The 16362-nt window shown below is 36.7% G+C and overlaps 1 protein-coding gene and 1 pseudogene across 2 annotated transcripts; one reads left to right on the top strand and one right to left on the bottom strand.

Annotated features, from left to right (window-relative positions):
- The first annotated feature begins 7397 nt into the window (after window positions 1-7397).
- LOC145115685 (serine protease SPPA, chloroplastic-like) lies at window positions 7398-10906 on the top strand. 2 transcript variants are annotated; one of them, XM_079052034.1, is made up of 13 exons: window positions 7398-7579; window positions 7713-7918; window positions 8044-8227; window positions 8323-8460; window positions 8583-8753; window positions 8831-9002; window positions 9094-9260; window positions 9334-9403; window positions 9498-9652; window positions 9862-9964; window positions 10059-10146; window positions 10235-10378; window positions 10488-10906. In XM_079052034.1, the coding sequence occupies exons 1-13, from the start codon at window positions 7534-7536 to the stop codon at window positions 10707-10709; spliced, it is 1866 nt and encodes a 621-aa protein (XP_078908160.1). In that variant the 5' UTR covers window positions 7398-7533; the 3' UTR covers window positions 10710-10906. The 2 variants fall into 2 exon arrangements, with proteins under 2 accessions (XP_078908160.1, XP_078908161.1); XM_079052035.1 differs by having other exon boundaries at window positions 7405-7579; window positions 7721-7918.
- Window positions 10907-11600: 694 nt separating this feature from the next.
- LOC145116897 (UDP-glycosyltransferase 89B2 pseudogene) lies at window positions 11601-13020 on the bottom strand (annotated as a pseudogene).
- Window positions 13021-16362: the final 3342 nt, after the last annotated feature.

The raw sequence follows: 16362 nt of genomic DNA, 5'->3' as shown, positions 1-16362 counted from the left end.
TTGCTATAATTTTTTGTTATATTTGCCATGTTCTCACAATTCAAATTATGAAAAGGGATGCCGTAATCATAATCAAATTTTGAGAACTCAATTAACACATCCATATATAGAATTTACTTATGTTGAATCATTCCAACATAACATTCATATATATATATATATATATATATATATATATATATATATATATATATATATATATATATATATGACTAAATGTGATTAAAATCTCAATCTAAGCTTTTAGAATTGAAATGAAGTACAATTTTCTCTCCCTTAATTATAGCAAAACAACTTTTCAAACTGTGCAACTTGCAAATTGAATCTTTTGTTTTCTATAATTAACATTGCTAACTTGCAACATTCACTATAATTGATTATGTTCCCACTAGCATAATAATTACATCCTTATTAGCATAACACTTATGCTCCCACTAGCTTTGACATGTAGTGAGAAATAAACTGGACTTCTAGAAATCAATACTTATTGACTTTCTTTCCAAAGTTCATATTTTTGATACTAGATGCTTCGATAAGACTTTATCTAAGCTTCTTAAACTCATACACCTTCAAGCTTCTTAAACTCATACACCTTCCCTTAGATAGCTCACATGTGTATCTAAACAATTTTAGAACTATGAAGAGATATGCCGTAATCATAGCCTCAATTGTTTAGATCTTTTTCATTTCTCACAATTCGAACTATGAAGAGGGATGCCGTAATCATAATCGAATTTGAGAAATGCAAGTATCACAATTGCTAACTATTTAAAATCTACTTAGTGAAAGCGTTTCCTCACCATCATTTTCATGAATCGGAGAGAAACCTTATGACACTTAGATTTTATGGTGTATGTGTTCCTATCCATGTGAATTTGTCAAAACCATAATCACAAGACAAGGTTAGTGACAAATCCAAACTCATATGGACTGAACTTGTTCATTCTTAATTTCTTGCCACGTGGTAGCTCAAGGGCCTACCATTGCTTCCAGGTTGTTATGCAACCAACTGAGAACTCATAGAACTCACATGCATAGTCAACTTTAACTGGAATGGGCACCGAAACAAGAATATGTCAACACGATAGGTCACAAACCTCAAGTCGTGTGCTAGTGTTTAACAATAGGTTTATTTTTGATTAGTTCTTGAAACTTGTCAAGATCTTTAAGACTCCCACTGACCTCTTGACATATATGATTCACTTTGTCAAGGAACATTACTTGACAAAAAAATATTCAAGAGTTAGTGCGGATTCTAATCAAGACAAACACTTCACACAATTGGCCTTAGTTGGTCTTTGTTTTATCCAAAACATCACAACTTACCAATTTCAAATGTACAAGAGTAGAAAAACTTTTACTCTACATTTGATAAGTGTTTTAAACCTTTCTTAATTTAATGTCACTCAAGGCTCAATCTTGGAGTATGACTCTAAGACTTGTTTTCGGAACAAAGTATGATTCATCTTAATGGATTTAACCATTTCAACAATTCACGATTCCTCTTCTTAGTCATGCAAATGCACTAAGATGTCCTTAGAGAATCAATTGTGATATGGGTTTTCCATAAACATTAAGATGATCATAAAACACGATACTAAAGTACTCTCCTATTTTTTCAGATTGGAGAAACTTTTATATTTCTTCCTTATTTAATTCTTCTCATTCGTTCTGCCATACATTGAATATTTTCCAATGTTTCAGAATTATACTTAAACTTGTAAGCATAACCATGTTTACTAAACTTTAGTAAATCATGACGAATAGTCTTATCGATCTTTGTGGTGGATCTTGACCAGCGCACACCCAGTGTACCCGATCCCATAGTCCTTCACTTGACTCACATATACATGTGAATAAGGAATTAGTCTTAATTTATCAAAGATGAAAATTCTCATTCATCATACAATACAACTTGCATGATTCCAAGTTTCTGTCCAATTGAAACTTGGGTGATGAGAATATTTCCTTATTTGGTAAATTTAGACACTACCACAAATGAAAGAATCAAATTCATATTTCCAATATTGGTAGAAACATACAAACATCAATTTTTCATAAATGTCGTTGCAAGGAGATATAAAATAAAACAAAATTTTATTTATTTATAAAATGCGGAATTTTTTTTTCCTTACAATGAAATTACAAATGAAAACTATGTTATTACATATTTCCTAGCAATTTATCATAACTCCTAACCAGCAACTCAAAAATCCGATCTTCGAACCATGCGATTAAAATCCATCTTCGCGACCAGATTCAGCATACTCTTCTTTTAAGCTTCCTTCCTTTTGCATGATCCTACAAAACATCAAAATGCAACCTAGTCACATCATGTATTAAGAATCATCTATTAGGAACTTAATAGAGTTAGATAGTGGACTTACCTGAAGCAGAGTCAAACGTTTTTGATTCTACCTTCTCTCAGATCTTTCAGGTAGTCAGGGCAGCTTCGCAACCAATGCCCCTTCCCTTGACAATAGAAACATATAGACTCTTTGTGAATAGTACACGGGACAATCTCGAACTTAGCCTTTCTTTTTCCCTTGGAAAGAGAAATCTTTTCTGTACTTCTAATGTTTCCATTGTCAATGCCCATGGAAGTTTGAGAAGTAGATCTTCCACCCAAATTTGCTTTTCCAATGCGCCAAATCATTGCTGATTCAGCAACAACAAGCAAATAGGTAAGATCAATAAGGGTCATGTCGTGGTCTATCACATAGTAGTCCTTAATGAACTCACGATATGACTCAGGAAGTGATTGAAGAACCCAGTCAACAACCAACTTTCTTGAGACTTCGACACCCAATACTCTCAGCCTGTCAATATGTGACTTCATCTCCAAGACGTGAGTATACACATGCCTTCCATCTTCATGTTTCATTGCAAGTAGGGCTTGAGCGACCTTGAATTTTTCAAGTCTTTGAACTTGTGGGTTAGGGAGAATTATTGGAGGAGGTGAAGGAAGTGAAGTATGACTTCCACGATCCAACCGCGGGACATCATCTTCAAGAGGAAAGCTTGTTCCAATGGATTTGGGTAGACCATAGTTGTCTGAACTAGACATCTACAATGGGAGAAATTCAAGTTAGTTGATTTAAGTCCTTAATATAACACCCAAATGAAATATTAAGACTAGGACCCAACACACTATTTTACAATTTGGAAGAGGGATGCCGTAATCCAAACTGCAAAATATTTGAAGGTAGGTAAATGACGATTTACCAATTTCCACCACGAAAAATGAAAAAAGAGTTTTAGGTTTTAAGTGAATTGAAACTCCTAGATCCTTTGAGATTCATTGAACAATTCAATGGCATGTTTAAATCTCGATTGTGCCCTTCAAGTTTGTGACTAGGATGCCGAGGATCACAAACAAGGTGTGAATAACCATGCAAATCAGCTTGGTACACCCAATGTTACAACCACCTAATCAATGTGTCGGTTAACCACACACGCTCCATTGATCTATGATTAACATCAAGCTAACCTTTGCCACACACTGTCAGTCGCGATTAGTGTGCTGGTTAACCACACATGCTCCACTAATGGCTTAACAAGGTGCAACGTGCAATTTCATGGGTTAGCACCATATTCATATTTCCTAAGTAACTAAGATTTGGGAATTTATAAGTGTTTAGTTACTTAGTATTTATCATTATATTTTTAATGAAGGGAGACTTAGAGTCCTATCCTACCCGTTCGGCTAACGACCCTCCACCAGTCAAGGAAGCGGTGGGTGAGAGTGGACACCCATTAAACTGTCATTTTATAGGCAGTAACCTTATACCCCCTTATAGACTGGCTTCGTGAATAAGGCCTACTAACGGTAAGACTGACTTTTACTCTTATACATATATATATAAATATTAAACCTATAATATTATAATAGTATAAGGGTTGAATTTTAAACTATTAAAATTCTAGGGTTTAATTTGGAATTAAAGTATTCATAAGAGAAACTTTACAAATTCCAAAACTTGAGGGCAAGTTTTGAACTATTCAAAAACTTTTGGAATCCATAACTTATGAGTTTAATATAGGTTTAAATGAAAGGACTCTTGGAAATCCATAACTTGAGGACAAGTTATGGAGTTCATAAAACCATTTATGAAAAAGACTCTTCATTTTTCTATAACCTATGAGTTTAATGACTCTTTTAAAGAAAAACTTTTCATTTTCCATAACTTGAGGACAAGTTATGGAATTCATCAAAGGCCATTTAAGATCATCAATTAAACTAACAAGCATGTCAAATAATTTCTATGATCTAACAAAACTCATAAGCATGCATAATTCATATCAACAATTTTCAAGAATCATATGAACTTAATATAAAACTTGAAACTTTGGTAATTACCTTTCAAATTGGATTAGCATGATCATTACCACATAAAAAATAGGTTTATAAGTTCAAAAACAACTTGGGGTAATGATCCTAGTCCAATTCCATCCAAAAACATCGAAAATCTGCACCCAGGGCTTCCTACTCGTCGAGTGCATGAACCTACTCGACGAGTAGGATGAATTTTCACATGGACTCGTCGAGTCCCTCCATGGACTCGGCGAGTTCACTGAACAGTGAGCAGAAAAATCGATTTTTTAAGGAATTTGCATCAAGTATAATTGAAAACAAGCCTAGGCTCTGATACCACTGTTGGGTTTTGAGCATTCTAACACTCCTATGGTGTACATGCAACCCTATATACATTGGATCTATGTTTTCTCTATTATACATGCAAATATCAATTTTCCAAGGTATCATCCTAACTAGCATATTATGGAGTATATATAATATGAAATATAGTTGAATGACATACCTTTTCTTGTAGCTTGATTCCTTGTGCCTTTAAAGAGCTTAGTGCCCCAAGTGTTGCACCTCAAATGGTTCACATAACACCATCAACAATTGGAATAACTTGAGAAGAGGTTACTTGGTTCACTCTATGAAATCGGTTTTGCCCTCTTTGTGTCTCCATTAGCCGATTTCATGAACCATGGGGTCCTTTATATAGTGTGGCTCATTTAGGGTTACACCATGTAAACCCTAATGTGCACGACTTTCCATTTCCTTCATGATCCATAGGTTTTAACCTCCATGGAGTATCCACGGGTTACCACATGGGTTAAGCCCAACATGAAGGACTATGGATCACAAGCCCACATATATAAGAATGAATGATTTACATAATCAATCCCCATATATTTAATTAGTCTCTTTTGATCACAAAATTAATTCCAAATTAATTCTTGATCAATACTAATTAAATAATATGATTTCATATTAATATATTAGAACTTATAATATATTAATATAAATCATAAATAACATTTTCTCATTTGTCTATCCAATTATTCTGATGTCATGCAACCCAAATGGACCATGCTACTCTCGGGTCAAGTACATACCAATAATAGTTATGGGCTTAGACACCTAATCCAACAGGTACGCGCAGCGTACAAGTCACAAGCCCAGTACGCCCTACGTACAGCTGAGTACGCCCCGCGTACTCAGTCAGAATGGGTTTTGCGTTATTGGGCCTCCTTTTGGGTCGTTCATGGGACTTGGATGCTTTGGGCCTTAGTGGGCCATCTGGAAGCGAACATTGGACTAGAGAAGTGTTATTGGGCTTTTGGCTAAGGCCCAAGTGAAGGGATTGTGCCCAATTGGAAATTGGGCTAAGTGTTAGGCCTTATAAGAGTGTTTATCTTTTGGGCCAAGGATTTAGTGGAGTTCATTTTGAACAAGAATATGTGAGGGGTAAAATGGTCTTTTACCCCAGTGAGAACTTATGGTTAAGTTATGAGAATCCCAAACTTAATTAGTTTATATGATAACCAGTAGCTCGGGGAGTCGAAGGATCAGCAGTTCGGGGATTCGTCAGCTAACAGCCAGAGGATTATCCGGGGGACTTCGGCAGTGCGAGGTGAGTCTCCTTACTATGTGTATGGGTCTACAGCCACAATTTCGGCCCATTTAGTTTATGTATGGTAGGAAGACTCGGGGGTTAGCCCTAGGCACTATGTATGAAAGACCAGGAGGTAGCTCCTGGCATACAGTATGTTATTATGTATGGTAGGAAGACCCGGGGGTTAGCCCTAGGAACTATGTATGAAAGACCAGGGGGTGACACCTGACACATAGTATGTTATTATGTATGACAGGAAGACCCGGGGGTTAGCCCTAGGCAATATGCATGAAAGACCAGGAGGTGGCTCCTGGCACACTGTATGCTCATTAGCTAAGAAGAGTAGTATGTATGCTAGTTGTCTTTGTGATACTTGCATGGAAGACCAGGAGACGACTCTTAGCACTTGTCTGTAAGACCCAGGGGGTGGCCCCCGACTTGGCAAGAAAGACCACGTGGCGGCCCGTAGCATAACGGCAAGCCTATGTGCGACACATAACACGTTATTTGATATATGATTGATATGTATGGCTCACAGTATGTATGACATGTATGACCCAGTTGATATGTATGATATGTGGTATTTGGGGAACTCACTAAGCTTCGTGCTTACGGTTTACAGTTTTGGTTTCAGGTATCTTCAGTTTTCAGAAAAGGAGTTCGGGACGATCGCATCGCATTCACCCATATTATTCCACATTATGTGATCTTTGGGATTAGACTCTAATATTTATTTTAAATGAAACGTTTTCAATGTTCGGAACAAAGTTGTTAAGTGTTTTTCTATTATATAAAAATGAAATTTTTGGTCTTGAATTTTGGATGTTACAATAAACGTAGACGAAGTCGAATTTATACCGACACGTACACAAAAAAGCAATTAATTTTTTTTAAATCAACGAACGAAAGTTCTAAATTTACGCCGAAATGTTGTCCCCCTCTAATTTATACTGATGCATACGAAAGTTTAAAAAATCGAAGGAGCGGTAGCTATAGAAAAATAAGATTGTATATATTACGGAGAATAAAACAAAAAATTAGAAAATGAAATGGGTGAAATTGATATTTTTCAATGTTCAAATACGGGATAAAAGTTATATTTTTAAAAGTAGAGGGTTGTAAAATGTCATTTAAAGTATAAAAATTTATCGTTGTAGAAAATTAGTAGAGGGACTTAAATTGCCAAAAGCTATAAATTGAAAATCAAAACTCAAAATGGAACCACATTGGTATTTAGAATAGATATAATATAATTAGTAAATAATATAAGGAGTACTCTCTAAATCTATGTTATATGTTCTTATTTAGATTACGAATAAAACGAAAATCAAGTCAAAAAGTCTTTTTAAAATCAATTGATTTCTCACATCGAGTAATCATATACAATAAATAATATTAGAATTTTGACCCATAAGTCTTTTTAAATTTTATAGAATGAGTGGTCTCTAACTCTCTATATATGTTCTTATTTAGATTACGAATAAAACGAAAAAATCAAGTCAAAAGTCTTTTTAAAATGGGCAATCAATTGATTTCTCACATTGACTTCATGTAATCATAAATTCACAATCATTTAACTTACGAAAATTGATTTACTTGATCATCCGATTGATTACAACAAGAGATGGCCTCATCAATTGAAATAATGGAATCAAATCTCACAACATCAAGTAAGCATATTCTGTTTATACTTCAACGTAGTTTATTAGCCGATATATATATTTTTAATTTGATTACGTTTATATAATCAACATATATATTTGAATTGTTGATCTGACATCAAAAATGATGATATTTTGTAAGAGAATCAGGAGGAGAAATGCGAGTTAAAGCCCGAATTGGACGATAATGGCAGTTTAAAAGACGATGGTGATTACCCCAGTGGAGAATTTGAGTTTAAAAAACCAGGTGCTTGGAAGAGCTTCGTGGTGAAACTACGCATGCTAACTGTTTATCCATTGCAACGTGTTCGCAAAGGCAGCGTTCTGAATATCAAATTGCGCGGCAAGGTTTGGTTGTTTTCACCCCTTTTGATTTTATCAACTATTGTTCTTGAATCGAAATTACACAATAATGTTTATCGAAGTGAACATATTGGATGACGAAATTGATTTTTTAGTGTTGCCAATTTCAGATTACTGATCAAGTGAAGGGTCGTTTCTCTTCAGGATTATCCCTACCTCAAATCTGTGAAAACCTAATTAAGGCAGCATATGATCCTCGTATATCTGGTGTTTATCTCCACATTGAAACCCTGAAATGTGGATGGGCCAAAGTTGAAGAAATTAGAAGGCACATACTGGATTTTAGAAAGTCAGGTAGATTTATAATAATTGTTATGAAATTACATGTATAGGAGTTTTCAATTACCATAATTCTGATACTTGTATTAAACTGTGATAATTCAATTTAGGAAAGTTCGTTGTTGGTTATGCACCTGTATGGCATGAAAAGGAGTATTACATTGGTTGTGCTTGTGAAGAGCTGTATGCCCCTCCAAGTGCTTACTTTTCATTGTATGGTTTAACTGCTCAAGCATCATTTCTTGGAGGTAAGTTTGACACATTACATTTCACTTCCAGCTTTAGAATTGTCCCCATTGTTGTTGCTTTACATCTATCACATCTTGTGATCAACTTCTAAACTTAACTAACCAAAGTGGTGTGCATAAAGGTGTACTTGAGAAAGTAGGAGTTGAACCACAAGTAGAGAGGATTGGTAAATATAAGAGTTTTGGTGATCGAATAACTCGTAAGAATATATCTGAAGAAAATCGTGAGGTGCTTACAACATTAGTAGATAATATCTATGGGAATTGGGTTAACACGGTTTCTCAATCCAAAGGTGAAGTTAGCTTGTGCTTTCTTTAGTCTTGAATCTTGATATATCAAAGCAATTGATTCACATTGTTTCATTTATAGGAAAGAAAAAAGAAGATATTGAAAGTTTTATCAATGAAGGAGTTTACCAAGTAGAGAAGCTGAAAGAAGATGGATGGATAACTGATATAAAATACGAAGATGAGGTTACATCTATGCTGAAAAAGAAATTGGGCATTGCAGAGAAGAAAAAACTTCCACTTGTTGCTTACAAGTAATGCTTTTCTCATTTACTCTTAAATCTTTTCAGAATTTATATGTTGTCATCCAGTAACTCATATACTAGTTTATAATCTTTTCTCCAGGAAGTACTCAAAAATTAGAAAATGGAGCTTGGGGTTGACAGGTGGCAAAGATCAAATTGCAGTAATCAGAGCTTCGGGTAGCATTACTCGTGTAGGAGGCTCATTTTTTGAACCTAGTTCAGGCATTGTTGCTGAAAAATTCATCGAGAAGATTCGCAAAGTAAGAGGTATGTATATATACACTTCCTTTTATGTCATTTTAGATTCATGTGTATGAACTTGTCTTATTTTTTTTTTCAGAGTCAAAAAGGTATAAGGCTGTTATTATCCGAATTGATAGCCCTGGTGGTGATGCTCTTGCTTCTGACTTGTAAGTAGTAGTTAATATTAACCACAAGGTATTTAACATTAACATATTTGATTTCTGATGTTGATAAGTATTTATTTATTTATTTATTGAGCAGGATGTGGAGGGAAATCAGTTTATTGGCTGAATCTAAGCCTGTGATTGCATCAATGGTTGATGTGGCAGCTAGTGGAGGATACTACATGGCAATGGCTGCACAAACTATCATCTCAGAGAACCTTACTTTGACTGGTTCAATTGGTGTTGTTTCAGGTAGATTCCACTATCCTCTAATTTTTCAGTTAGTTTCTTTTGTTAAATCTTTCAAAAATTTCATTATTAGGTAACATTAATCATGAATAAGAATCTTAAATTCTTAAGATTGTTAGCAATATTGACACTAACCACGATTGCTACTTAAATAAGAAAAGAAACCATTTTTCATATATTTTGAACATGTTTGATCACTATTTTTGTTGTAGCTAAGTTTAATTTTGGGAAATTATACGAAAGAATTGGTTTCAACAAGGAAACCATATCAAAGGGACAATTTGCTGACCTGTATGCTTCTCATCGGTCATTCAGGTGAAAGGGTTCTTAATTTATTAAATGTATAAATAAACATGTACTAAATATGATTAAGAAACATTGTATCTTATGATTTTAACCACTATCACAGACCTGATGAAGAGAAACTGTTTGCGGAATCTGCCCAGAATATGTATAAACGATTTCGTGATAAGGCAGCATCTTCAAGATCCATGAGTGTATGTAGTGAATATTTTTAAGCTATTCATTTATTAATTGGTTACATAATTTGATAACAAGTAATTGATGATTATATATTGATTACAGGTGGATAAGATGGAGGAGACTGCGCAAGGGAGAGTGTGGAGTGGTAGTGATGCTGCTTCAAAGGGTTTAGTTGATGCAATTGGAGGCTTCTCACGCGCTGTGGCTATAGCTAAACACAAGGCCAAAATACCTCAACACAAAAAGGTTGCTTCCTTTCTGCTCTCTGAGTGGCTGATAAAAGAAACTAAACTATTTTGTTTTTTTTTTTGTGATAATATTGTAGTGTATCTAATCATCTGGTGATTGTATCCAGGTTAATTTGGTTGAGGTGTCAAAACAATCACTTTCTTTACCACAAATCCTTTTCCGCATGATGACATCAGCAACGGAGCTAAATCAACTACATGATGGCTTCACATCGAGTGGTGAGGTGCAAGCGCGTATGGATGATGGGATCATGTTTCAGGGATCAGAAGGATCTTCAGTTGCGGACCCTATTTTCAGTCTGCTGAAAGACTATCTGAATTTTGTTTGATCGCGGGTGCTTATAAATTTACCAAACATCCTTCATTTGGTTTGGTTTGGTTTTTTTTGAAGGGCGTTTCAGGCGTTTATCTATCTGTGTAAAAAGTAAAATACTTGATTAAATATACATATTTGAATTAAAATGTGTAATTATGATATGTATATTTAAATGAAGTTGGATGAAATATAGTGTTTATTATAAGTGTAGTACTTCTAGTTAGTATCACTTTTGGTTTTGGATGGAAAAAGTACTATTTTGGAAGTTAAGGTTGTGCTATGTCACTATTCATGAGTCCAGTTTTATTAACCATCTATGTTTGAGAGTTTCCGGTTGGCATAAATGCATTATAATTATATTTTTGTAGAGTCATCCCCTTTTTATCTGTTGAGTTCATGTGTTCTTTGATCTTTCTTGACTAATCATTGATTAGTAGTATTTGTTTATTTAGACAAAGGATGAAGGTGTATTAAATAATAAACACCCTTTGTTTTGGATTATGGGTTATAAACCCTCAACTTGGGATTCTTTGAGATTTTGAGAACTATGTTTGTTCCAAATTGATTTTGGGGTTTGACTAGAATAAAATGATTGTCTTACTCATAAGAAAGTCAACCTAAGTATTGTATTCTCACTAGACATTCGATTGCCTAATTTTTTTTTACTTATAAATGTGTAGTCTTTAATGACCTACCTACAAATTGGGCACTTGGTATATTTTCCTTGTTACACATTAATGACCTACGTACACAAACAATTTAATTTTGTCATGAGATCAATAAAATAAACTTTACCCTGACATCTTTTGTTCGAATTAATCTGTAACTCTTCATAAAACCTTAATTAATAATCTTGAAAACGTAAAAGAAACTATTCAAAAGAAATAAAAGGGGTCTCCTGCATCACTTTAGTTAGCTGTCTCGAGTTGAGATAGAAGCTGGACAAACGTATCCACATCCCTCATCGACGTTCCATCCTTGACTGCCTTGCTGGCGGCTTGGCTTAGCTTCTTCACTTTAACTACTCGCTGCTCCCCCATATAACTCCCACTCACCGACTCATCCAACAACCGAGCCAACTCTACCGAGTCAGGAACACTATCGGGTGCATCCTCACAAACTCGTTTCCCAACACCCAACTCGTCAATCAATAGCTTAGCATCTACATACTGATCTGCACCCTGTGGCCACGTCAGCATCATGACACCTGCTGCAACTCCTTCCAACGTCGAATTCCACCCACAATGACTCACAAACGACCCAACAGCCCTATGTCTAAGTATCGCCAACTGTGGGGCCCAACCTTTGACTATCAACCCTCGACCACTCACCCGATCTTCAAACCCACTTGGAATGGAGCCCGATTTGCTTCCTTTTGCACACAAGATAAAGTTAACATTACTTAGCTCTAAGGCTCCTATCAATGCACCCATTTGCTTCTCGCTTAATGTGGTTTGGCTCCCAAAGCATATATATACAACAGAGTCATCGGGTTTGTTGTCTAACCACATGAGCAGGTCATTAGGTGGCACCACACTCGACCCGCCACGTCCAGTGCCATGATCATCGGGAAGCAACGGGCCAACTGCCCAAACCCGATCATGACCCATTTGTTTCTTCATGTGATCAATGTACACCCCTTCCAACTCTTCGAATGTGTTGTATATAATTCCCCAGCTCCTCATGTTAGCCAACATTCCCTTCCTGAAGGATTCGTAATGCGGTTCTCCTTTCTTAAAATTTTGTGACACAGGGAGCAACTGCCACAAAGGAAACTCCGGCGTGTTTGGGATTTCCGGGAAAGAAAACGAAAACTTTTGATCTTTATCACCATTGTCGGCATTAATCTCCTCCACGTCTTGCCACAACGTTTGTAAAATGGAAGAACTAAGAACGCCTGAAGGTGAAAACACAATGCGCTGAATGCCCAGGTGGGAAGCAAGTTCACTAGTCCACCCGAGAAAGAAGTCAGAGACGATGGCCACCGGGGGCGAAGGGTGGGATCTGAACCATTTAACGATGGGATCAAACAGTTTCTGTGTGGAAATTACTTTGGCAATAAGGGGATCAGGGAATGGGGTGATCTCTGGATCATCGAAAAGAAGCTTGTGAAGAGAAGATGGATGGGAGGAGTGGAGAGGGTCGAGTAGTGGGAGGTTGGTGGGGGAGATGACGACGGTGACAGTTAGACCACGGCGGAGGAGGAGGTCGGTGAGGTCGAGTAAGGGAATGATATGGCCGGAGCTAGGAAAAGGGTAGACCAGTAAATGTATTGAGTGCCTCATGTTTAAAGGTTCGATGGTCGATAGATGTTGAGGGGTGGCGAAAGAAAATGCTTTATTCTGTGATCTCGTGCATTGGGTAAATTAATAGTATACTTTTGTAACTAATTTAGCAAGATGTTAGGACTTCTAGTTAGAGACTTGGTGTACCGAATCTTATTTTTTTAATACCGGTAATCTCAAAATTAAAACAAAAAAAATGTTATGAATGTTTAAGATTTTTTAAATGGTAATCTCAAAATTAAAACAAAAAAAAATGTTATGAATATTTAAGATTTTTTAAATGTACGTGTAATATTCTTATAATATATTTAACCTAAGTGTTATAAATGTTAAATTTGATCTATTAAAATGATGATTTAATAATATGATAATTAATTAATCGGTAGGTGAATTGTCTTTTAACTAAGCAGAAGATGACACGGAAGAGTCCCTTATGATCTTCATGTACACGATCAAGATGATCAACATGTTGATAAACGATAAGCAACCTTTAAGCAATTGTGAATTGTGGCCTTGTGGGCTACTTGTGCTCACCGTATCTCAAGTTCCCATCCAACCAAGAAGTAGATAACATGCAACCTAAGATCATGAAAATGACGAGGGACACTTACATCGTTCTTATTATAGATAAGAACGTTTAAGGAATATGACCTGCACGACAAACAATATCTAAACCATTTACCGAGTTGCATTTAATCAAAATCGTTGTTCTGTTTATTTCTTAGGTGGATGGAAGACGTGGGAGAATCAAGAGAAAAAGGGGATCCGAAATTCCATATATTCAATATATCAAAGATTTGGGAAGAGGTATATACTCCTTGATTCGATGAACTCATCATAAATGTGTCGGAAACTAATAATTCATGCGAGTAAATATACATTCCTAGATTCCTTGGACAACATATTAGATGTTTAGGGAATGTATTAGGAAAGGTATATAATATATGCAAATTTATTTCGATGATAATGAATTTAAGAGTTTTAATAAATCAGATATAACACATAGATTGAAGGCAAATAACAATTTGATGATGGAAAACTTATGTTATAATAAGGGGCGGATTCAAAGAGAAGGGAGTGGGGGCATGTTGTCATGGGACGACTCAATCACCGTGCGCCACTTAGCTTTTCTTCAACTAAGTCAGGCTAACTTCGACGATCTAAATATATTAACGAACTTAGAAAGCAAGAAACACGACAAGGAACACTTCTAGTACGAATGAAAACTTATATTATAAGACTCCACTTTTTTACAATGCAAACTTCTCGATGGATTGGACAAATGAGTCCTCCCCCTATTTATAGGATATTTACACCTCCTCAAAGGGAAGTTTCTAGGTTACGTGTACTCTTGAGTATTCTAGATCGTTTTTACAATATCTTTATTTGGATACAAAGTTCTATATGGTTCCATGCTATACTTTAATGTCCTAGAGAATTCTAGGACGTTCTAGGATCTTCAGGATTGTGATTACTAGTTCTACCATCTTCTGGATCGGTCCGGAAAATTCTGGAACACCGTCTTGTGACACCCTCCCCTACTGAAATCCTTGACGTCCTCGTCAAGCCTTGGACTTGTATGCTTCGACCTTGTCTCTAAACTGCCATAAGTCATGTTCTCGTTCCCAACTGGATTCTGTATCGGGTTGTCCCTTCCATCGAACATAGTACTCGGTCTAGTTGGGTGATCCTCTTTTGCGAATTACTCTGTCGGCTAGAATTTCGTCTACTTCTTTATCAAAGGAGATCACATCGCAACTGGAGCTCGTTGTGATTCACTCCTAGAAGGGTCTTCTTCATCTCGATTATAAGGTTTAAGGAGACTTACATGGAATACGGGGTGGACCTTTAAGTGGGATGGTAAGTCTAGCTTATATGATCTAGTCCCAACCTTTTGGATCACCTGATACGGCCCATAATATCTTCGTGTTAAGCCTTTGTGCACTTGTCGGGTGGGCTTGAACATTCTCTGGGGAAAATTTACCATCACCTCGTCACCAACTATAAATTCACGTGGTTGTCTTTTTCTGTCTGCCCACTTCTTCATGCGCTTGGCTGCTTTGGTCAAGTAAGACCTTGCTATATCAAGTTCCTCGTTCCACCCTTTAGCGAACTTATATGCGAGTGGACTACTGCCTTTATATCCCCTAGTTAGTTCTTGTGGCGTCAAAGGTTGTTGACCCATGATGATTTCAAAAGGGCTTCTTCCAATAGCAATGGAAAAGGAAGTAGTGAAGTACCGAGGTCCCACCACAAAATTGTCGCACGTCCTCGTGTGATGGAAAATGAACTTTTATCCTTTCAAAATGTCCTTTCTTCTGATGCCAAGTATGATCGCGTATCGTTACACTGGATCCCATCTGTTATACTTTGAAGTCAGAATCCTCGGCATATGGCCACCCCCATTACTTCCTTCAAGGAGGTAGAGAATTCATCGGTGTATTGCTCTTGACTTCGCAGCAACCCACCAGCAAGTCCATACTTCTACGGACCCCACGAATATGCACGATCATATTAGCATGTCCCTTCGTTGTTTGTCTCTGATACCACTTGTCACAGACCCAAGTTCGGCATTACTCCTTGCCCGTGCGGCATACCGAGGTCTCCCATAAAACCCCGATACCAGCCCTCCCATGTACATACGCCAACTGGTTTCGCCCTGCCATGGGCTCATCAGGGAAACGACACTAGCCCCCTACCAGTTGTATCTCTAGAACGCTACGACCCCCTTCATTGTCACGCACTTCAGCGACTCGGCCAGACAGTAATGACTAGCATAACAACGTCCCATGGGCTACGACGCCCCCTTTTGAACCCAATGGCAAGCTATTCCAGTGGCATGGTCTTTGTCTTCTTGGTCAACACGGTCACGGGATATCAGCTCGTGACAACGTTCCCCCAATGATCTAATAATTTTTACACATAATAAATTCAAAATTTTAGATGAGTTTCTATAAAAATATGTGGTGTCTCAACGGCTCAACCACATAAAAGGAAGGTGCCCTCCAAAAAAAATGAAGATCATATGTGAGCTGAAGATAGTAGAGACAAGGGTTATGAGTTTGGGTTGGGCTCCTTTGCTTTTGAGGCTAAATTTTTTTCTTAGCTTCAATTTTTTTCTATAGTGTGTTTGGCTAGGATAATTAGAGGGAGGAGTTATGTCCTTTTTAACGTTTTCATTTCCTTTTCATTGTGTTCATTGTGTGTGGAGTTGGAGCACATTACCTTTGTTTATTAAATACATTATTAATAGTATGGACAACACTAAGTGGAAAACCGTCATCTAAATCTCAGCCGTTCAAACCCCCAAAACTTTCAATCTCAACCGTAATAACTCAATATTTACGGTTAATCGGCCAACCGTTTTTAGCTCCTCCCCCA

This window comes from Lactuca virosa, chromosome 5, assembly GCF_052849685.1.
Source record: "Lactuca virosa cultivar CGN04683 chromosome 5, Lactuca_virosa_CGN04683_v6, whole genome shotgun sequence".
In the NCBI taxonomy this organism is placed as follows: domain Eukaryota; kingdom Viridiplantae; phylum Streptophyta; class Magnoliopsida; order Asterales; family Asteraceae; genus Lactuca; species Lactuca virosa.
This window is presented reverse-complemented; position numbering and strand designations above follow the sequence as displayed.